This window comes from Podarcis melisellensis, assembly GCF_964234715.1.
Source record: "Podarcis melisellensis genome assembly, chromosome: 1".
NCBI lineage: Eukaryota > Metazoa > Chordata > Lepidosauria > Squamata > Lacertidae > Podarcis > Podarcis melisellensis.
In genome coordinates, this window is record NC_138528.1 from 4,282,902 (window position 1) to 4,306,964 (window position 24,063).

The 24,063-nt window shown below is 47.8% G+C and overlaps 1 protein-coding gene and 1 long non-coding RNA gene across 2 annotated transcripts in view; both read right to left on the minus strand.

The window, feature by feature from the left end:
* LOC309372968 overlaps positions 1-24,063 on the minus strand; it is a 156,899-nt gene that overhangs the window by 35,563 nt on the left and 97,273 nt on the right. The window lies entirely within an intron of this gene.
* PTGER2 (prostaglandin E receptor 2) lies at positions 2,578-23,372 on the minus strand (the record flags this gene model as incomplete). The annotated part of the gene is made up of 2 exons (XM_081914193.1): positions 2,578-4,134; positions 22,455-23,372. The coding sequence occupies 2 exons, from the start codon at positions 23,370-23,372 to the stop codon at positions 3,886-3,888; spliced, it is 1,167 nt and encodes a 388-aa protein (XP_081770319.1). The 3' UTR covers positions 2,578-3,885.

Sequence of the window (24,063 nt, forward strand, 5' to 3'; positions counted from 1 at the left end):
AGCTTTGATCGGCAAGGAGTTTAATGAATTGAAAAGTTCCCATCCCCTCACAGCATTAGCGTTGCCAGGGGTTAGACTAGATGGTCCTGTGGGTCCCTTCCATCTCTATAATTCTGTGATTTCAGCCATCTGCATTTCAGCAGCCAGTTGGGAGCCCTCCTGAATAATGTCCTGATTTACGCGTAACACTAAACCATGGTTTGCTTAAACCACAGTTTGTTTAATAAGCAGCAAGCTGAAACAAGTTGTCGGACAGACAAGAGACAACAGCAAACCATGGCTTCAGAGTTTGTTGGCAATAAACAAACCATAGTTAAGTTGCTGGGCGGATAACACCATCCATAAAGTTTATTCAACCACCAACCCAGGTTTGCGGAAGCTTTGGCCTTCCAGAACGACAACTCCCATCACCCCTGGCTTGCTGGGGCTGATGGGAGCTGTAGTTCAGCACGATCTGTAAGGCTAAAGGTTCCCCAAACCTGTACTAAGCCATGGTTTAATAAACCATGGTTGAACAGGCCACGGTTTAGTGTTGACTGCTAACCAGGGTAAGATGGGGCTGCTGCGGACTTCCTTGGAATACGAACACCTATGCTGTTTGTCTCCACCATTTGGTATTCAAAGATAAACTGCCTATGCACCTGGAGGCTCCATTTGCTATCATGGCTAATAAACAGAAACCCCCTAATGAAGAAAGGTTGCAGCAACTGGGACTCTCAACTGAGCGGAAAGGTGAGAGACAGGCGACAGGACTGAAGTTGACAAAATGATGCATGGCGGGGAGAAATTAGACTGAGAAAACTTCCCTTCTCTCTATCTCATTACACTGGAACTTAAAGGTAAAGGTAAAGGGACCCCTGACCATTAGGTCCAGTCGTGACCGACTCTGGGGTTGCGGTGCTCATCTCGCTTTACTGGCCGAGGGAGCCGGCGTACAGCTTCCGGGTCATGTGGCCAGCATGACTAGGCCGCTTCTGGCGAACCAGAGCAGTGCACGGAAATGCCGTTTACCTTCCCGCCGGAGTGCTACCTATTTATCTACTTGCACTTTGACGTGCTTTTGAACTGCTAGGTTGGCAGGAGCAGGGACCGAGCAACAGGAGCTCACCCTGTCGCAGGGATTCGAACCGCTGAACTTCTGATCGGCAAGTCCTAGGCTCAGTGGTTTAACCCACAGCGCCACCTGCATACACTGGAACTTAGGGACATTCAATGAGGCTGAATGTGTTTTGTGTGTGTGTGTGTTTTAATCTTGTACTTTTACGCCGTGAACTGCCCTGAGATCTGTGGATCAAGGGCAGCATACAAATTTAATAAATAATAGTAATAATAAATAAAATTCTTGGAGGAGAGGGCTATCAGCTGCCACTAGCGATGCCCTGCCTCCACGGTCAGAGGAAGTGCTTCTGGATCCCAGCTGCTGGAAACCACAGGAGGAGAGAGGGCTCCTGAGGTTGGATCCTGCTTTTTAGTGCCACACAGGCATTTGGGTGGCCACTGTGAGGACCATATACTGGACCAGATGGGCCAGGGGCCAGCAGAGCTATTCTTCTTCTTATGCTATTAATATTAATAATTAATATTAATATCTCCATGGTGCCTAGGGAACAACTTGCACCTTAATATCAGCAAGACAAAGGAGATGGTGTTGGACTTTCGGAGGAAGAGAGGAGAACTAGCCCCGCTGTACATCGGGGAGGGCTGTGTGGAGAGAGTCTCTTCCTTTAAATTCCTAGTTGTTTATCTCAGTGAAGACCTTACTTGGAAGATCAATACAACCCAGGTGTTTAAGAAAGCCTGGCAGAGACTCCATCTCCTCAGAGTATTGCGGAAGAACAATGTCAATCAACAGTTGATTATCTCCTTCTGCCGGTCCACAATAGAAAGTGTCCTTTCCTACTGCATCATGGTGTGGTCTGCTGGTTTGACAATCAACTGATAGGAAGTGCCTACAGAGGGTGGTGAATGCAGCACAGGATATTATGGGCTGTCCCATGAATCGACTGGATGAAATAGTGGAAGAATTTTGCCTCAGGAGAGTGAGGAAAATTCACAGGGATGATTCACACCCTGGCCAGCACTTTCTTGATCTCCTGCCCTTGGGCAGAAGATATAGAAGCATGATTAGTTGCACCAACAGGGTAAATAACAGCTTCTATCCGTGGGCTGTTAGGCTGCTGAATGAAAAGATAACAACAGGGCAACTGACTTTTGGGTTTGGTGGGTGTGCATCAGTAAACGAGGGGAATTAAGACTAAGAGAGCTGAGTGAGGGGTGCTCGTGTAATCTCACTGTATACAAGTTGTACAAGTGACAATAAAGTCTTTCGATTTCAATTCAATTCAATTAAAAGACCCAACCTCTCAGAAGCTAACGTCTCCACATTCTGCCTCCTCTCTGCTTTCCACACTTACTGGCCATTTTGTGCATAGTTTGCAGTAGTAAATTATGCCTCTACCTGCTTCAGGTAAGAGCATCTTCCTTCTGGATTTGAAGATGTTGATTTCAGTGCGTAGACGACAAAGCTAATGGTTTATATAAGATAACGCAAGCTAACATGGATCTTACCACATTGACCAACGACCAAACACAGTTTTACTGACATATAGCATCTGAAGTCAAAGCAAACAGGAGGGAGAAAACCCCTCAAAGATAAATATCCAATTGCATTCAACAGCCAATGATAAAGTGTGCATCATGTTCTTTGCATTGGCCCCGGGCTTCATCCGAGAGAAGAAACACGCAAAGACAACACCTTTGGTTACAGAGTGTTTTGCAAACAAATAATGGTTCTTCGGGGAGATAATTCTCCCTCTCTCTCAGTGCAATGTAAGGTCGATCCATCTAAGCATGCAAAAATCCCCCTAATTCAATCCTAGGCATCTCCAGGCGAGGATGGAAAAGACCCCTGCCTGAAGAGAAAATTCCAGGAAGGAAAGACAATGATGACCCAGATGGACCACTGATCTGATGATGTCTCCAATCTGAACAGTCTCCAATGTTGCCACCTGAGGATTTCCTGGTGAACAGTTAGGATGGATGGCCATCTGCCAGGAAGCCGAAACAAAATAAAAAAATTCCTTCCAGTAGCCCCTTAGAGACCAACTAAGTTTGTTCTTGGTATGAGCTTTCGTGTGCATGCACACTTCTTCAGATACACTGAAACAGAAGTCACCAGACCCTTATATATAGTGGGAGGGTGGGGAGAGGTATCACTCAGAAGGGTGGTGGGAATGGGTGATTGGCTGATAGGTGTGGTAAACCACTTGACGACTGTTAACGACTGAAGTTGGTCTTACAGGAAAAAGCAAGGGGTGAGATGGCCAAAAATAGCTTTATCATGCATAATGAGATAAGAATCCAATGTCTCTGTTCAGACCAGGTCTCTCCATGGTTTTAAGTTTGGTACAGTAATAAGTTGCAATTCAGCAACTTCTCTTTCCAGTCTATTTCTGAAATTCTTTTGCAATATGACAGCTACTTTGAGATCTTGTATAGAATGTCCCAGGAGACTGAAGTCTTCTCCTACTGGTTTCTCTGTCATGTGATTCCTGATGTCAGATTTATGTCCATTTTTTAAATTTTGTTTCGACTACGGCAGACCAGCACGGCTACCTACCTATGCCAGGAAGTCTTTAGCTGTGATTCCGCCATGGCAGAACATTGGAGTAGAGTAGGATTCCTAAAAGTCCCTTCAAACTCTACAGGTCTGGGATGGAGTCATTTCAGACAATCACCCTAGGGAAATGCAGGACAGCTCATACTTTGATGTCCATCAGGCATGCCAACATGGGAATGGAGAATTCTAGCCATTCTCCTGGAATTACCCCGAGGAACTGTCCAGAGATGGACTTTCAAACTTCTTCTCCAAAAGCAGGAGACCGTTCACTGCCTGCAAATGCCAGCCTGTTCGACGGGCTTTGGTTTGGCAAAGGGAGGCCTCTGCCTGTCCGTAGTTTGTGGTTTTAAGGGCATTCGGCAGCAGAGGACAGAGCGTATCACCCTCAGTATGGGGGGCCGCAGGATGGCAAACACCCAGGGGTCAATGATGGAGTTGAAGGACAGGAACCGCATTGCCTGAAGGTCTTCCTTGTAATCCACACCCGGGTCAAAATGGTTCATAAAGGCACGGACCTGGAAAGAAACAAGAATAACAACACACTGTTTAGCAAAAGTAGAGACATCACCTTTCCCACAAAGGTCCCATTAGTAAAAGCTATGGTTTTCCCAGTAGTGATGTATGGAAGTGAGAGCTGGACCATAAAGAAGGCCGATCGCCGAAGAATGGATGCTTTTGAATTCTGGTGGTGGAGGAGACTCTGGAGAGTCCCATGGACTGCAAGAAGATCAAACCTCTCCATTCTGAAGGAAATCAGCCCTGAGTGCTCACTGGAAGGACAGATCCTGAAGCTGAGGCTCCAAGACTTTGGCCACCTCATGAGAAGCGAAAACTCACTGGAAAAGACCCTGATGCTGGGAAAGATGGAGGACACAAGGAGAAGGGGACAACAGAGGACGAGATGGTGGGACAGTGTTCTTGAAGCTACCAGCATGAGTCTGACCAAACTGCAGGAGGCAGTGGAAAACAGGAGTGCCTGGCGTGCTCTGGTCCAGGGGGTCACGAAGAGTCGGACACGACTAAACGACTAAACAGCAATAGCAGTTTAGCAATTGTATAGCGCACGAGGCTTAAAATGTTATGGGTTTTATTTTATAGAATTTATACGCCATGTGATTGGTAAAAACAGCAACTCTCTCAGAGTGGTTTACAAGGAGAACAAAACAATGACATCGTCAGTAAAAAACAAGTCCTTAAAACATTCAGGAGGAACAAAACCCCAGCAATAAACTGAAAACAGATTGAATGTCAGAAGCAAGCTAGCAGTAAATCACACCATGCACATCGGAGTTAACTCTTGATTGGCAAAAATACGATCTGCCAGGACCTGGCAGAGTGTCAGGCCTAATGACTACAGCAACTCCATCCTGGTAGGTCTTGCCCCCATGAAGCAGTTGCTGAGACTGAAGGTCCCCACAGCTGCCTAAGTCATCTCCTCTCCAGGGGTTTTTTTCCAAACAATTGGAGACTGTGTCTGCATTCCAGCCTTTGCTCCTCACTCTTCATGCCTCTTCTGGCCCTGGGAGACAAGGGGGAAGTTTGTCACAGCAGGAAGGGAAGACACCTGTGACTCTTCACCAGCCTAACTCATCTCTGCCTCTCTCTTTTTTAGAAATAATCTTTATTATTTTTCCATTACAAAAACCCAATATAAGCCTTATTATATCAATATCGAATTGCAATACCAATTTGAATACAAGTCAATAAAATAGCCAACTATTAAATTTAGGTGGCTCCCTGCATGCTAGCCTACAAGGTTTAATAATTCCCTTTAATTACGATCCAATCTTAATAAGAATCCCTTATACCACAGCTACAATGTTTTAATTTCAATTCATATTAGCACATTTAATCATTTATGTGTCCGCTAGTGAAGTTCTCCTTTCTTCTTCCTGTGTGAGGTATTTATTTTAACCAATTATTCCTTTGCGTCTTTGCCAAATAGTATGTCCACCTTGGTTATTCCTGGTCTCCATCATGCCTTGTGTCTTTTTGTCTTGGTGTCATTCTAGAGAAGGCATGGCCAAATTTGGCCCTCCAAATGTTTTCGGACTACAATTCCCATCATCCCTAGCTTACAGGACCAGGGGTCACGGATGATGGGAATTGTAGTCCCAAAACATCTGTTTGGCCATGCCTGTTCTAGAGAGATCTCTCTTTCTTTGTTTTCCAGCCCCTCTGGCTGCAGTTGTAACATTCCACCCATCTCTGCCTCTTGACCTCCCTTGTCCCACTTGCCTGTTTCAGCTTCTGCTTCCGATTCTGGACTTCTCTCTGCCACAGACTCTCCCAGCTCACTGAATCCTGTTACCCCTTCAGCTTCCGACACCTCCTCCTCCTCCCAGTCTTCTCCCTGTGTCCACTCATCGTTGCCCTACCACCAATCCCTGGGCTCTGAGCCTTCTTTCCTTGGAGGTTCCCCAACTGGTCCCTTCCACCATTCCTCTGCGTCCAGCCAGTCCAAGACATTGAAACATATATATCAACGTTCTACATGGAATGTCAAATTATGGAACTCACTTCCGCAGGAGGCAGTGATGGTTAGTGGCTGAGATGGCCTGGGACCCGGGCTCGGACTTGGAACCAGAGGAGTCTCAGTCCGCAACGGATCCTTTGCCTCAGGCATCACCTGAACCAAGTCTGGGGTTTGATTCTGAAGAGCCCCAGTCTGCACAGGTTCCCCTGCAACAAGCACCAGCTGGGCCGAGTCAGGGCCTGAGCCTGCCCTGGCTCCAGATGCAGGGCTTACCCTGTTGCTTCTAGCTGGGCCATCACTTACAGCTGCTCAACTACTGGCTGGGTCAGGGGAGGCTGAGGCGGCCCCTGGGTCTAGTAACCCACCGACGTCTCCTGAGCTGCAGAGACTGAGGTCTGAGAGAAGGTGAGACCTGAGTACTTGCAGGAGGAGTGCTCGCCTTTGGGCGAAACAGGGAGGTGAGTCGCCGGGGGATCAGGACTGGCCGTTACTCCGACAAAGATAAAAGGCTGTTGGACCTCACCCCAGGTCGCAGGAGCAACATTGCTGTATGCCAGACCCTGCCTGAGATGCTGTACCTGTCATTGCCTCGTGTCCTGCCTTGGCCCTGTCGGACTGACTCCTAGCAGAACCCTCGGATTCTGGACCGGCCCTGGACCACGTTGCACGGGTTACCTCCGGGCCCAGCACAGTGGCTGCTAGCCTTGACAGCAATGTCCTGTCTCCACTTTTGGAGAAAGCAATGTTTGTGAATGTTTAGTCATTTAGTGGTGTCCACCTCTTCGTGACCCCATGGACCAGAGCACGCCAGGCACTTCTGTCTTCCACTGCCTCCCACAGTTTGGTCAGACTCATGTTTGTAGCTTCGAGAACACTGTCCAACCATCTCGTCCTCCGTCATCCCCTTCTCCTTTTGCACTCCATCTTTCCCAACATCAGAGACTTTTCCAGGGAGTCTTCTCTTCTCATGAGGTGGCCAAAGTATTGGAGCCTCAGCTTCACGATCTGTCCTTCCAGTGAACACTCAGGGCTGATTTCCTTAAGAATGGAGAGGTTTGATCTTGCAGTCCATGGGACTCTCAAGAGTCTCCTCCAGCACCAGAATTCAGTCGCAAAAAGCCAGCCACTGTGAGAATTAGATGGGCCCTTGGCCTGATCCAGCGGGCTCTTATGTTCTCATGCCTGGCTAGGCTTGTCTGAACAAAAAATATTTTCAGCAGCTGCTGTAAAGAGTACAGTGAAGCCCTGATGTCAAAACTTCACAGGGCAGCGAAAAAGGACAATAGCACGCCCAGGAATATTCATTAAATGGAGGAGGCATGTTGGGACCTGCTTTTGAACCTCAAGCGTTTTACGGGTGGAAAAGGCTGCAGAGAATTACGTCAGCCCCCCTAATACAGGAAACACTTCAAACGGTGCTCTGACTGCGTGGACTTAACTGGATTGCAGTAGCAAGTAGGTTCTTTATAAGGCTGGAGCAGAACACAGGAAATTGTTGAGGGTCTGGCTCACAGTCCAGGGTGAATTTGTGGCTGTGGTTTTGCCTCCAGGCTTACGCCAGCCTCCTTTTTCAGCCTCTGAGTCTCCCTTCGCTGCTCCTTCCCACTTCTTTTTAAAAATAAATTTATTTATGCTTTCCAGGTTTATACATTTCACTAACTCAACTTAAAAAGCAGAGACATCATCTTGCCAACAAAGGTCCGTATAGTTAAAGCTATGGTTTTCCCAGTAGTGATGTATGGAAGTGAGAGCTGGACCATAAAGAAGGCTGATCGCCGAAGAATTGATACTTTTGAATTCTGGTCCTGGAGGAGACTCTGGAGAGTCCCATGGACTGCAAGAAGATCAAACCTCTCCATTCTGAAGGAAATCAGCCCTGAGTGCTCACTGGAAGGACAGATCCTGAAGCTGAGGCTCCAAGACTTTGGCCACCTCATGAGAAGAGAAGACTCCCTGGAAAAGACCCTGATGTTGGGAAAGATGGAGGGCACAAGGAGAAGGGGATGACAGAGGACGAGATGGTGGGACAGTGTTCTCAAAGGGACCAGCATGAGTTTGACCAAACTGAAGACAGGAGTGCCTGGCGTGCTCTGGTCCAGGGGGTCACGAAGAGTCGGACACGACTAAACGACTAAACAGCAACAACAGACAAAGATGTGCCACTGATCTCGTTTTGCAGCATGCACCAGCTGCTGGGAATCACACGCTCTTCTGCTCAGACCCTGCTTGCGAGTTTCTCATGGGGTAGCTGACTGGCCACCATGAGAACTGCATGCTGTACTAGATGGGACTTCGGCCTGATCCAGCTGGACTTAAGTGCTTTGCATCATTTGTCTCATTTTGCTATTTCTTGGGAAAGGAAGGAGTTATGCAAGACTCTGAGCAATGCTACCCCCCCCGCCCCCACCTAACCACCAGAATTCTTACTGGCTTGTGAAGTGTCAGGCAGCGTCAGCCAAAGGCTTTCCAGGTACGCGGCGGCCATGAGGACCAGAAACTTACTTTTGTATCTAAATAATCTGTAATGAATTGGGGGGGGGTAATGTTTAAAATTCACTTTTCCAAAAAACAACCACCAGAGTCCTTTCTATTGGCGATAATTCAGAATGAAATTCCCAGGTGTCAAAAAATGTTATTTATGTATGCTACTACTGTGGCCCCCCCTTCATGGATCACTGCCTTGCCGTGGCAAAGGGGCTTGAATAGCTATGAGCTATGCCGTGCAGGGCCACCCAAGATGGACAGGTCATAGTGGAGAGTTTTGACCAAACGTGATCCACCTGGAGCAGGAACTGGAAAGCCACTCCAGTATCCCTGCCAAGAAAACTCCATGGACAAAGACAACAGGCATATAAAAGTTATGACGCTGGAAGATGAGCCCCTCAGGTCGGAAGATGTCCAACATGCTACTGGGGAAGAGCGGAGGGCAAGTACAAGTAGATTCAGAGCTGATGAAGCTGCTGGGCCAAAGCCTAAAGGACACTCAGTTGCGGATATGCCTGGAAGCGAAAGGAAAGTCCAATGCTGTAAAGAAAAATATTGCATAGGAACCTGGAATGTAAGAACCATGAACCTGGGTAAGTTGGAGGTGGTCAAAAATGAGATGGCAAGAATAAATATTGACATCAGTGAACTAAAATGGATGGGAATGGGCGAATTCAGTTCGGATGACCATCATATCTACTACTGTGGGCAAGAAACCCGTAAAAGAAATGGAGTGGCCCTCATAGTCAACAAAAGAGTGGCGAAAGCTGTACTGGGATGCAATCTCAAAAATGATAGAATGATCTCGATACGAATCCAAGGCAGACCTTTTAACATCACAGTAATCCAAGTTTATGCACCAACCACTGGTGCTGAAGAAACTGAAATTGACCAGTTCTATGAAGACTTATAACACCTTATAGAAATGACACCAAAGAAGGATGTTCTTCTCATTATAGGGGATTGGAATGCTAAAGTAGGGAGTCAAGAGATAAAAGGAACAACTGGCAAGTTTGGCCTTGGAGGTCAAAACGAAGCAGGGCAAAGGCTAATAGAGTTCTCTCAAGAGAACAAGCTGGTCATCACAAACACTCTTTTCCAACAACACAAATGACGACTCTACACATGGACATCTCCAGATGGGCAGCATCGAAATCAGATTGATTATATTCTCTGCAGCCAAAGATGGAGAAGCTCTATACAGTCAGCAAAAACAAGACCTGGAGCTGACTGTGGCTCAAATCATCAGCTTCTTATAGCAAAATTCAAGCTTAAACTGAAGAAAGTAGGAAAAACCACTGGGCTGGTAAGATACAATCTAAGTCAAATCCCTTATGAATACACAGTGGAAGTGAGGAACAGGTTTAAGGATTTAGATTTGGTGGACAGAGTGCCTGAAGAACTATGGATGGAGGCTCGTAACATTATACAGGAGGCAGCAACTAAAACCATCCCAATGAAAAGAAAATGCAAGAAAGCAAAGTGGCTGTCCAACGAGGCCTTACAAATAGCGGGGGAGAGAAGGCAAACAAAATGCGAGGGAGATAGTGAAAGATACAGGAAATTGAATGCAGATTTCCAAAAAATAGCAAGGAGAGACAAGAAGGCCTTCTTAAACGAGCAATGCAAAGAAATAGAGGAAAACAATAGAATGGGAAAAACCAGAGATCTGTTCAAGAAAATTGGAGATATGAAAGGAACATTTCATACAAAGATTTCCATAATAAAAGACAAAAGTGGAAAGGACCTAACAGAAGCAGAAGACATCAAGAAGAGGTGGCAAGAATACACAGAGGAACTATACCAGAAAGAAATGGATGTCTCGTATACCCCAGGTAGTATGGTTGCTGACCTTGAGCCAGACATCCTGGAGAGTGAAGTCAAATGGGCCTTAGAAAGCACTGCTAATAACAAGGCCAGTGGAAGTGATGATATTCCAGCTGAGCTTTTTAAAATTTTAAACGATGATGTTGTTAAGGTGCTACACTCAATATGCCAGCAAATTTCTTATAGCAAAATTCAAGCTTAAACTGAAGAAAGTAGGAAAAACCACTGGGCTGGTAAGATACAATCTAAGTCAAATCCCTTATGAATACACAGTGGAAGTGAGGAACAGGTTTAAGGATTTAGATTTGGTGGACAGAGTGCCTGAAGAACTATGGATGGAGGCTCGTAACATTATACAGGAGGCAGCAACTAAAACCATCCCAATGAAAAGAAAATGCAAGAAAGCAAAGTGGCTGTCCAACGAGGCCTTACAAATAGCGGGGGAGAGAAGGCAAACAAAATGCGAGGGAGATAGTGAAAGATACAGGAAATTGAATGCAGATTTCCAAAAAATAGCAAGGAGAGACAAGAAGGCCTTCTTAAACGAGCAATGCAAAGAAATAGAGGAAAACAATAGAATGGGAAAAACCAGAGATCTGTTCAAGAAAATTGGAGATATGAAAGGAACATTTCATACAAAGATTTCCATAATAAAAGACAAAAGTGGAAAGGACCTAACAGAAGCAGAAGACATCAAGAAGAGGTGGCAAGAATACACAGAGGAACTATACCAGAAAGAAATGGATGTCTCGTATACCCCAGGTAGTATGGTTGCTGACCTTGAGCCAGACATCCTGGAGAGTGAAGTCAAATGGGCCTTAGAAAGCACTGCTAATAACAAGGCCAGTGGAAGTGATGATATTCCAGCTGAGCTTTTTAAAATTTTAAACGATGATGTTGTTAAGGTGCTACACTCAATATGCCAGCAAATTTGGAAAACTCAGCAGTGGCCAGAGAAGATCAGTCTACATCCCAATCCCAAAGAAGGGCAGTGCCAAAGAATGCTCCAACTACTGCACAATTTCACTCATTTCACATGCTAGCAAGGTTATGCTTAAAATTCTACAAGGCAGGCTTAAGCAGTATGTGGACCGAGAACTCCCAGAATTGCAAGCTGGATTTAGAAGAGCCAGAGGAACCAGAGACCAAATTGCAAACATGCGCTGGATTATGAAGAAAGCTAGAGAGTTCCAGAAAGACATCTGCTTCATTGACTATGCAAAAGCCTTTGACTGTCGACCACAGCAAACTATGGCAAGTTCTTAAAGAAATGGGAGTGCCTGATCACCTCATCTGTCTCCTGAGAAATCTCTATGCGGGACAAGAAGCTACAGTTAGAACTGGATATGGAATAACTGATTGGTTCAAAATTGGGAAAGGAGTACGACAAGGCTGTATTTTGTCTCCCTGCTTATTTAACTTATATGCAGAATTCATCATGCGAAAGGCTGGGCTGGATGATTCCCAAGCCGGAATTAAGATTGCCGGAAGAAACATCAACAACCTCAGATATGCAGATGACACAACCTTGATGGCAGAAAGTGAGGAGGAATTAAAGAACCTTTTAATGAGGGTGAAAGAGGAGAGCGCAAAATATGGTCTGAAGCTCAACATCAAAAAAACGAAGATCATGGCCACTGGTTCCATCACCTCCTGGCAAATAGAAGGGGAAGAAATGGAGGCAGTGAGAGATTTTACTTTCTTGGGCTCCGTGATCACTGCAGATGGTGACAGCAGCCACGAAATTAAAAGACGCCTGCTTCTTGGGAGAAAGGCGATGGCAAACCTAGACAACATCTTAAAAAGCAGAGACATCACCTTACCAACAAAGGTCCGCATAGTTAAAGCTATGGCTTTCCCAGTAGTAATGTATGGAAGTGAGAGATGGACCATAAAGAAGGCTGATCGCCGAAGAATTGATGCTTTTGAATTCTGGTGCTGGAGGAGACTCTGGAGAGTCCCATGGACTGCAAGAAGATCCAACCTCTCCATTCTGAAGGAAATCAGCCCTGAGTGCTCACTGGAAGGACAGATTGTGAAGCTGAGGCTCCAATACTTTGGCCACCTCATGAGAAGAGAAGACTCCCTGAAAAGACCCTGATGTTGGGAAAGATGGAGGGCACAAGGAGAAGGGGACAACAGAGGACGAGATGGTTGGACAGTGTTCTCGGAACTACAAACATGAGTTTGACCAAACTGCGGGAGGCAGTGGAAGACAGGAGTGCCTGGCGTGCTCTGGTCCACGGGGTCACGAAGAGTCGGACACGACTAAATGACTAAACAACAACAACAACTACTGTGGCCTGTGTTTTGTTAGCCCGCAAATGGAAAATGAGCGAGGTCCCAACCAAAGAAGAATAGCGATTTAAGATGACAGAATATGCACAACTCGCAGACTTAACATATAGAATAACAGAACAAGAAGAACATATGTTTAAAGAAGATTGGAAAACGTTTATTGAATATATGGAGGGGGGAACTGTGTACACCTGAAAACGTTGGCGGCGTTAAGATAAATTCAACAGTGTAAATAAGGTTTGATGGGTGCATTTGTGGAATATTGTTTTTGTAAAATATGCAGGAATCTATGATATGCAAAACGGACCATGGAAGGAAAAGAAGGGAAGTCACTGATATTTTAAAGATGTTAAAATGAGTATTTTAAATTGCATAGCAGAAAATATTATTTTAAAATTATATATGTAAAAAGAAACTTACTTTTGGTTTTATAAAAATATTATTTTACTTATTGTTTTTTATTATTAAATTTATATACCGCCCCTCATTAAAAGTGCGGCTCGCAGAATAAAATACAATAATTAAACCCAAACAACAAAACAATACCCCCCCTTCTGAGATTTCACAGAAAGAATTCCGAGATTTGCAGGAAGCTCCATTCATTATGGAGGGTTGTGGGGTTATGTGGGTTGGGCTAGTCTGATGCGAGAGAGTGAGAGAATCTGTTAAGAGGAGTCAGTTAAACAGTTGGGATAATCAGAAGTTATTAGGAACGTATAGGCTGGTAAAGAAACTAAGGTTAAGAAACTGACAAGAAAAATTATCTGAAACCATAAACTTGTTAATGCTTATAAAATAAACTTGTTTATTTGGTTTAATGTTAACAACTGTCTGGACTCAGTGTGTACCCGAGAGAAACGGGCTGGTGGCAGCGGAGAAGAAATCACAGTGGTGGCACAAGGATCACTAGACCGTCAGATGTCCGGGGACCCTGTGTGATCGCCACATCCTCCTTTCAATGTTTTATATCCTCCAACACTGAAAGTAATAGGAGCACCCATGAACTAAATGAGTGGAATCCAAGGTAGCACCAAACAACTGTCATAGGATTTCTGCTTGCGTAACGAGACTTCCACCCATCTCTCTGCCTTCGCCTTGCATCCTCCCCCAAAATCTGCTTCCGAGTCTAGTGGGAGCCCCCAAATCAGATTTAGGGGAGGAGAAGGTCCCACTGGGAAAGCGGGAATTCTCACGCAGACTCAGGACGGTGACTTATCGCTGTGCTAGATGCCGGCTGAGAAAGTCCCAGGCAGTCCAGGGCGAAAAAACGCACAACTGCGGCTTCCCCTTTCTGACCCGTCCCATTGCAGATCCGCCAGCTGCACCTTCTCCAATTATGACTCAGCCGGACGGGGTGGGGGGAGCAAATGAAGTGGAGAAGATGCTTCAAGGCTGTTGAGACCCAGAGCTAAATACTGGGGGCCGACAGCCGAATGTCAACATCCTGTTATAATAAACTTTGGGATGAGACTATAAGGATAGAAAGAGAGAGAGAGAAATATCTAAATTAATGGTTCTTATTAGCCTGAGTAGCACAGAGTTAAAAAAAGAGGAATGTAAATGGGTAAAATGGATGGTAATTGCAGCCAGGCAGGTTACAGCGAGTAACTGGGAAAACGCAGAAGAGCTAGGGGTGAACCAATGGAGGAAAAAACTGAATAATATTATAATTTTAGAATACCTAACTGTGAAGATACACAGAATGAAAGGGTTTAAGGTCAGTGAGAAAGAGGAGGACTGGTTTGAGACAAGGGCTGTGATGCGATGGACACCACAGCAAAGGTATGGTGATCCAGACTAGCAATGGAAAGAAACGGTTTATCCCTGCTTCCTCTTGTCCAAGTGCAAACGGCAATTCAGGTTTTTCCGGGTTGACGTTTGCTCCGATTTAGAAGAAGAAGAGTTTGGATTTGATATCCTGCCTTTCACTGCCTTTAAGGAGTCTCAAAGTGGCTAACATTCTCCTTTCCCTTCCTCCCCCACAACAAACACTCTGTGAGGTGAGTGGGGCTGAGAGACTTCAAAGAAGTGTGACTGGCCCAAGGCAGTGGCGTAACGTGGGTTGTCAGCACTCGGGGCAAGGCAAGTAATTTGCACCCCCTAACCCGTGGATTTGCGCCCTCTAACCCGTGGATTTGCGCCCCCTAACCCTAACCCCCAGATGTTGCGCCCGGCGCGGCCAGGCCCCCCTGCACCCCCCACGCTACGCCACTGGCCCAAGGTCACCCAGCAGCTGCATGTGGAGGAGCAGGGAAGCGAACCCGGTTCCCCAGATTACGAGACTACCGCTCTTAACCACTACACCACAATGGCTCTCTTTAGAGCCGAACAGCGGGTTTTCCCTGGGAACGAAGAATGGCAGGTGGAAAACCACTCAGACCTGAACACAGGGCAAGCGGAGGAAGTGTGAACCAGCACAAAGTTTCTCCTCGTCATATATATTGACTCAGCATTTGCTTCTGGCTTTTCCATGTGTGGTATTTTCATTTTGTAAAAAGCCGCCCTCTGGCTAATTTGAGCTGGCTGCTGTGCTATTGCTAGCAGCTCCCTGGGATTTCAGCCTTGTTTACACAGTTGGCTTGCTCATCTCATGCCATAAAAACTAACGCATATAAACAGAAAGCCATTTAAATGTTTTGCATTCTATTACACTTTCTAAGAGTTTCCCCTTTTTATGCCGCGAGAGACTGGAAAGAGTCCTGATGGCGGATTGAACATTACAGATTGTATCCACCTAACCATCCCTGGAATACGGGACAATATTTTGTGTTATTGCTGTCATTCATCCAACTCGAGAGACAATGGGGGTGAGCCCCCGGGGGTGAAGTCAAACTGCTGTGTTAGCAGCTCTGAAGGGACCCCCCCCCCCCGGGCGCAAGCCTGGGCAGTGTGTCTGGAGGTCCTGAACTGCCCAGGCGACAAGACCCCCGTCTCGGCCTTGCTGACGGGGTCTAAAGGAAAGCAGAGCAAGACATTCATCTTGCTTATTGGCTGAGGGAGCCGGTGTACAGCTTCTGGCAAACCAGAGCAGCGCACGGAAACACCGTTTACCTTCCTGCCAGAGTGGTACCTATTTATCTACTTGCAGTTTGACATGCTTCGAACTGCTAGGTTGGCAGGAGCAGGGACCGAGCAATGGGAGGTCACCCTGTCGCAGGGATTCGAACCACAAACCTTCTGATCGGCAAGTCCTAGGCTCTGTGGTTTAACCCACAGCGCCACCCGCGTCCCTCTGAAAATAAAAGATTTAAAGTCTAATATATATATTAAATATTCATGGATTTGCCAGGCAAACATCGGCTCTGGCGTGTGATAGGAATTTTGAGGTCTTAGATATATGGTAATGTTCATAAGCGTGTTCAACCAAGCACGTACATAGATCAGCACAAGAAGACCGACCTGAAACCATTTTTGATTCCCAAACTGACCAAATGTTTTCTCTGCAAGATCAAAGGAAAATGGAAAAGCCTCCCCATTGTCTTTTCCTTCACAAAACCTGTCTTAAGGGTATGCCTCTGTTTGAATAGGGTGAGCCTGTGACCTGGCTCAGGAACTAAGTATTTATCATTAGGAAAAACTGGCCAGGCTCCCCAGGATATCCAATCAAGTAAGCATTAACAGATAACCTGCCAGACAAGAGGTAAACAACGCACTCAGATTTCTGTTGTAGACCGCCCCTTCAGTGATGTAGGTATGATGTGTCTGGGGGGAGGTCTTGGGCTACACCCCTTCTGTGGTGTATGTATGATGTTTTTGGGGGTGGTCTTGAACTCCAGGGTAGGCAATTTAAAATGTCTATATAGGGGTGGGCACACCTTGGTTCTGGGTCCTCCTCCTTCTCCTGCGTGTGAGGGGAGCACCCTGTTGCAACAGATCAATAAAGATCAAGCTTACTAGCTGCTTTGCTTCTCAGTATTCTCTGGTTGGCCTCTGTTATTTTCTCCTACCAATAGGGAACCTACGTAAGGACTCTATAAGGGCTCATGCGTCCCCCATAAGGAAATAAGGGCAGATTTTTGTTTATTGCAGAGTCATCCAACCGCCTTAGGGACTCCGCTCCAAATTTGTGTGAGGTTTACTCCCGAGCCTCTTCCTTTTATTTTATGTTAAACAATTTTCATGAATTTTCAATTACAAAAATCCAATATAAGCCTCATATTAATTCCAAATTGCAGTACAAATCAATAACAAAGCCAATTATAAAAAATGTATATGTCCCACCCCCCTGCGTGCTGTACTTCAAGGTCTGTTGATTCCCTTTCACCCTGCTTCCGATCTATTGTTGTTGTTGTTGTTTAGTCGTTTAGTCGTGTCCGACTCTTCGTGACCCCATGGACCAGAGAACGCCAGGCACCTCTGTCCTCCACTGCCTCCCGCAGTTTGGTCAATCTATTACTCAATCCAATTACAATCCACTCTTGATAAAATCCCTTGTACCCCAGCTCCAATGATTGACTTCAATTCGTATTAAGACATTTAGCAATTTGTAAATCCGCAAGGGAAGTTGTCCTTTTTTCTTCCTGCATGAGGTTTTAATTTCCATCCACTGTTCCTTAGCCTCTTCATTACTGACAATACGAATGAACCAATAAAATTGGCGATATTGGACCACTCAATGGACAGCCCTACCGTCCTACTACAGTGACCGTGTTTGCTCTATCATTGCGGGAGTTCTTAAGTCTATTCCTCCCCTCGCCCCGTCCACTGACACACCAGGGGTTCAAATTGCTCACCCAGCCCATCTCATTTCAGGACCACAGTGCTATCTAGCTTCACCTTCGCTTCTGCCCAAGCCCCCTTGGGCTTTCCAACGACTAAAGTTGGCAGATTGGGAAAGGTTATGGAAAGCAGACTTGAAAATTATGGCATGTTGTGTGTATGCTGGAAGAAAACTACAGCGGTACCTCGGGTTACAGACGCTTCGGGTTACAGACTGCAAACCCAGAAATAGTACCTCGGGTTAAGAACTTTGCTTCAGGATGAGAACAGAAATTGCACGGTAGCGGCGCAGTGGCGGCAGGAGGCTCCATTAGCTAAAGTGGTGCTTCAGGTTAAGAACAGTTTCAGGTTAAGTACGGACCTCCAGAACGAATTAAGTACTTAACCTGAGTTACCACTGTATATGAAAATGATGTACCGGTAGTATCTGAATATGCGGTTGTAAATGCTGAAAATAGGATTCCATGGAGGGGGTGTGGGGAAGTCGCGAGATTCAGAGTAATCTCAATATATGGATATGTATTTGGATTGTTATAATTTCGTATTTGTAAAACAAAACAAAAATGATAAAAACAACAAGAAGAAGAGTGGAGACCCTTTTCGGATCATCTGAGAAAATATTCGTCAAACGAAATTGCAGGCAGGACTTGAAAGGCAAGCAAAGGGATGTAATGTAAGATATACATTTTTTGGGGGGGGGGTTACTGTCTTTAAGATGCGGGTGGCACGGTGGGTTAAACCACAGAGCCTAGGACTTGCTGATCAGAAGGTCGGTGGTTCGAATCCCCGCGACGGGGTGAGCTCCTGTTGTTCGGTCCCTGCTCCTACCAACCTAGCAGTTCGAAAGCACGTCAAAGTGCAAGTAGATACAGTAAGTAGGTACGGCGCCGGCGGGAAGGTAAACGCCGTTTCCATGTGCTGCTCTGGTTCGCCAGAAGCGGCTTAGTCCTGCTGGCCACATGACCCAGAAGCTGTACACCGGCTCCCTCGGCCAATAAAGCAAGACGAGCACCGCAACCCCAGAATCGGCCACGACTGGACCTAATGGTCAGGGGTCCCTTTACCTTACTCTATTTAAGGCAGCAGATAAAGGATTTGAACAGAAACATCATTGAAGTAAGGATGGGAGGTGAAAACGCCAGGGGAAGGTTGTACAGGAACTGAATGGAATTGGTTCAACTCTATGAAAATTGATAAAAATTTATGGGGGAGGAAGAGTGGTTAGACACTGGTATAAATCGCAGGAGGAAAGTGATTGATGCCTCACATTTAACATGCCTTTAAGAGTCATCCTGAACCCTTAACGCTAAACATCCAAGACTCTGGGGCATCGGAAGCTGCCTTATCAGCACAGCTGCGTCAAAAGGCTGCAGGGTCTCTGGGGAAGGCCAAGAGCTCACTGGGAGAACACCTGCTCTGCCTGCAGAAGGTCGCAGATTCAAACCCAGCTGCTTTCGGGGCCAGCAGCAGAGGGTGCTCAAGCTGGGCATCTGCCAGGGCCCCACAGCCAGCGGAAGACCCATGGATCCTAACCGTGTACCGTTCTGGTTGCCTTGCTTCAAAAAGGATATTGTACTTTGGGGGATGGTTCCAAAAAGGGCAACCGAAATTATCAAAGGGCTGGAGAAGAGAAGATTTAGAAATGTGGGACGCGGGTGGCGCTGTGGGTTAAACCACTGAGCCTCTTGTTTGTTTTGTTTTTTTATAATAGTTTTTATTAATTTTCCAATTTTTACAACAAAACCACACCAAACAAAACACACAACAACAAACACAGACAAAACATACATTTTGCTTTCTTAACCTCATTTTCATAAGCCTCTTTTCTCAGACTTCCCCATACCTTCCCCTTTTTGCATCCTAGTTTTCCAGTTTTTCAGCAACCCTTTTAATCAATCAAAATTTAACTTAATCTCATTTCAATTTCACTTTAAATCAAAAAAGAAAGAAAAAAAAAATAAGTATAGCTGTAATTATACATCTTCCTCTCCCTTAACACTTTAACATTCCTCAAATTTATAGCAATTTTTAAGATATGCTTTAAATTTCTTCCAGTCCTCCTCCACAGTCTCTTTCTCTTGGTCGCGGATTCTGCCGGTCATTTCTGCCAGTCCCATATAGTCAATCACTTTCGCCTGCCATTCTTCCAGAGTGGGTAGCTCTTGTGTCTTCCAATACTTTGCTAGAAGAATCCTTGCTGCCATTGTGGCATACATAAAAAAGATCTTATCCCTCCTTATATGGTCCTCACAGTGGCCACCCAAATGCCTGTGTGGCACTAAAAAGCAGGATCCAACCTCAGGAGCCCTCTCTCCTCCTGTGGTTTCCAGCAGCTGGGATCCAGAAGCACTTCCTCTGACCGTGGAGGCAGGGCTTCGCTACTGGCAGCTGATAGCCCTCTCCTCCAAGAATTTTATTTATTATTACTATTATTTATTAAATTTGTATGCTGCCCTTGATCCACAGATCTCAGGGCAGTTCACGGCGTAAAACTACAAGATAAAACACACACACACACACACACACACAAAACACATTCAGCCTCATTGAATGTCCCTAAGTTCCAGTGTACGCAGGTGGCGCTGTGGGTTAAACCACTGAGCCCCTTGGGCTTGCCGATCAGAAGGTCAGCTGTTCGAATCCCCGCGACGGGGTGAGCTCCCATTGCTCGGTCCCTGCTCCTGCCGACCTAGCAGTTCGAAAGCATGTCAAAGTACAAGTAGATAAATAGGTACCGCTCCGGCAGGAAGGTAAACGGTGTTTCCGTGCTCTGCTACGCCGGCTCCCTCAGCCAATAAAGCGAGATGAGCGCCACAACCCCAGAGTCCACCACGACTGGACCTAATGGTCAGGGGTCCCTGTACCCCTTACCTGATGGCTGTTGTTAGCCGCTCTAAACCCGGCTTTGGCCGGGGAGGGCGGGATACAAATAAAATAATAATAACAATAATAATTACTATTATTACTATTAGCCTCCTTCAAATATCTGAAGGGCTCTGATCACATGGAAGAGGCCTGTTTTCTGCTCCAGAGTGTAGGACTTGAACTAACGGATTCAAATGACAAGAAAGGAGATTCCAGCTAAACATCAGTCTGCAGAGCATCAGACTCTGCATGTCACGGTCATGGGTTCAAATCCGATGTTGGGGGAAAGGATTCCTGCATTGCAGGGGGTTGGACTAGATGCCCCTCGTGGTCCCCTCCAGCTCTACAATTCTATGATCAGGAAGAACTTTCTGACAGTATGAGTTGTTCAGCAGTGGAACGGATTCCCTTGACGGTGTCTCTGAAAATTTTTATGCATCGCTTGGGAAGACAGGTGAACTAATACCAGCGTACTGGAAGAAGCAAAGATCACCAGTGTTGAAGCAACAATTCTTCAACATCAACTTTGTTGGACTGGTCATGTTGTGCGGATACCTGATTATTGTCTGATTATTGTCTACTGTATTCCCAACTTAAAAATGGAAAGCGTAATGCTGGTGGTCAACAAAAGAGGTTTAAAGACTCTCTCAAGGCAAATCTAAAAAAATGTAGTATGAACACCAACAACTGGGAAACACTGGCCTGCGAGCGCTCCAGTTGGAGAACAGCCTTGACTAAAGGTTGACACGAGGGGCAGCTCTACCTCTCTTTTAAATCAGAACCAGTGAGGGCAGTGAAGGTCCTGTGTGAGTGTCTGGAGGCGGTTGGAGGATGGATGGCAGCTAACAGATTAAGGTTGAATCCTGACAACACAGAAGTACTGTTTTTGGGGGACAGGAGATGGGCAGGTGTGGAGGATTCCCTGGTCCTGAATGGGGTAACTGTGCCCCTGAAGGACCAGGTGCGCAGCCTGGGAGTCAATTTGGACTCACAGCAGTCCATGGAGGCACAGGTCAAATCTGTGTCCAGGGCAGCTGTTTACCAGCTCCATCTGGTACGCAGGATGAGACCCTATCTGCCCACTCTCTGTCTCGCCAGAGTGGTGCATGCTCTGGTTATCTCCCGCTTGGACTACTGCAATGCACTCTATGTGGGGCTACCTTTGAAGGTGACTCGGAAACTACAACTAATCCAGAATGCAGCAGCTAGACTGGTGACTGGGAGCGGCCGCCGAGACCATATAACACCGGTCTCGAAAGACCTACATTGGCTCCCAGTATGTTTCCGAGCACAATTCAAAGTGTTGGTGCTGACCTTTAAAGCCCTAAACGGCCTCGGTCCTGTATACCTGAAGGAGCATCTCCACCCCCATCATTCTGCCCGGACGCTGAGGTCCAGCACCGAGGGCCTTCTGGCAGTTCCCTCACTGCGAGAAGCAAAGCTCCAGGGAACCAGGCAGAGGGCCTTCTCGGTAGTGGCGCCCGCCCTGTGGAACGCCCTCCCAGCAGATGTCAAAGCGATAAACAACTACCTGACATTCAGAAGACATCTTAAGGCAGCCCTGTTCAGGGAAGTTTTTAACGTGTGATATTTTACTGTATTTTTGGTTTTTATGGAAGCCGCCCAGAGTGGCTGGGGAGGCCCAGCCAGATGGGCGGGGTATAAATAATAAATTATTATTATTATTATTATTAAGGTGTCATGGGTTTTGAAGATACTCAAACTCAGGACAGAAGGGAGAAACACACTAAGAGGAAGGCACACTTGGCAAATCCACACTGTGATCAACTCCTGCCCGGAAACCAATGTCCCCACTGCGGAAGGATGTGTGGATCCAGAACTGGCCTCCACAGTCACTTACAGACTCACTGTTAAAACCATGTTCATGGAAGACAATTTTACTCGGCTTCGAGGGATCAAAAAAGAAGAAGTTGAGATTCCTATATTGCAGAGGGTTGGACTAGATGACCCTTGGGGTCCCTTCCAATGCTACAGTGCTACAATTCTACAACTGTAAACCTCTTTAAGAGACCCTTTGATGCAGCCCCAGCCCCATGGCAGCTCACCCCGCACCTCTTGGCCAGCTCACAGGCTGGCTGCTTGTGCCCCAGGATTTTGGACTGCTCCCCCGGGGGCGTCCCCATCGCATCCTCCCTCCCCACTCACCGTGAAAGGCAGGGAGCACACAGCGAAGGTGATGGTGATGATGGCGAGGAGGATGAGGTGGTCCAGCTCCTCGAACATGGATAGCTGCTTCCTGGCCGCGCACCTGGGGCTGGGCGCCTGGCCGTCGGAGGACTCCGTCTGGCGGAGCTGGGAAGAGGAGGAGGACGAAGCGGCGGCGGCTGCAGCTGCGGTCGCCCGTCGGGTGGATTTGCCCCTCCGCTGCATGCGGAGGAGGTTGACGATGACGCTGAGGTTGCAGAGCAGCACGGCCAGGATGAGCAGCAGCAACAGCGAAGCGTAGAGGAGCGAGAAGGCGCCCCCCGACGACAGCTCCGCCGCGCCGCCGGCCCGCGGGAAGTGCATCTGGATGAAACACCAGGTGCCCGGGCAGTACTGGACGTAGCGGCCGAAGCCGAGCAGCGGCAGGGCGCAGAAGGCGGCGGCCAGCGCGTAGAGGGCCGGCAGGGCGGCCAGCAGGAGCGGCGCGACGGGGCGGGCGCTCAGGAGCCGCTCGTACAGGTAGGGCGCGCCGATGGCCAGGCTGCGCTCCAGCGCCATGGCGCCCAGGCATCCCATCGTGGCCAGGCTGAAGAAGCTCATGGCGAAGGCGAAGTAGAGGCACACGCCGCCGCCGTCGGACAAGCCGCGCAGCGTCCGCCGGCGCCCGTAGGCTGCCAGCACGACCGGGCTCAGCAAACACGTGCCCAGTAGATCCGTCAGTACCAGCGCCATCACCAAGACGTGGAAGGGCGCCAGGCGCTCCCGGCGAGCCCGACGGCGAGCCCGCGCCCGCAGCAGCAGCCCCAGCGCCGTCACGTTGCCCAGCACACCGGCCGCGAACATGAGCGCCGCGCTGGCCGGGCTCTCGCCCGACGGCGGACGCAGCTCCAGCGCCGCCTCGCAGCTCGTGGTGTTCATCGGAGGGACTGCGCTCAGCGCGGTCCGTCAAGAGGGAAGGCAGGCGGAGGCGGGGAAGCCGGCGGGGGCGGGACCAGGCGACACCTCCCTCCCTCCCGGTTAGGGTGCTGGAGAGAGACCGGGGGCCCGTCGGGGGCGGAGCGTCGGCCGGCCTCCCCAGACCTTCGCCAGCAGCTGATGCCCGCTACGCCGTCCCCAAGGCGCACGAAGGAATCGACGGGGACCCCAGGACCTAGCCAATCCTCGCCTTCCGACGGCGTCCCGAAGGCGCACGCGGGGGGTGGAGGTGGGAATCGATGGGAAACCAGAGGACTTCTCCAATTCCGCCCCCCCCCCCACGGCGTCCCCAAGACGCAGGGGGAATCGACGGGGATCCTAGGACCTCGCCAAAACTCCTTTCCCACGGGGTGCAGCACCTTTGCCAATGTTTTCAACGTCGTTCAGTGTGAAGTCATCCGAGCCGTCTTCCTCCAGGGCCGGGATCCTGTCCTCCCACTGCAGCCCCGGATTCGCCCTCGACGGGGCGATACGGCAGCCCCCGATCTCCGCGGCGTCCCTGGGCGCTACACGCGCGTGGGTCTCCTTCAGGCGGGTCCGTTGGTAGATGCAAGCTGAAAACACGTGGCGGGGGACGCGGCCCCGTCAGCTCTGGGTGAGTGGAGAGCCGTGGAGATCTTTTCTCTGGATTTCC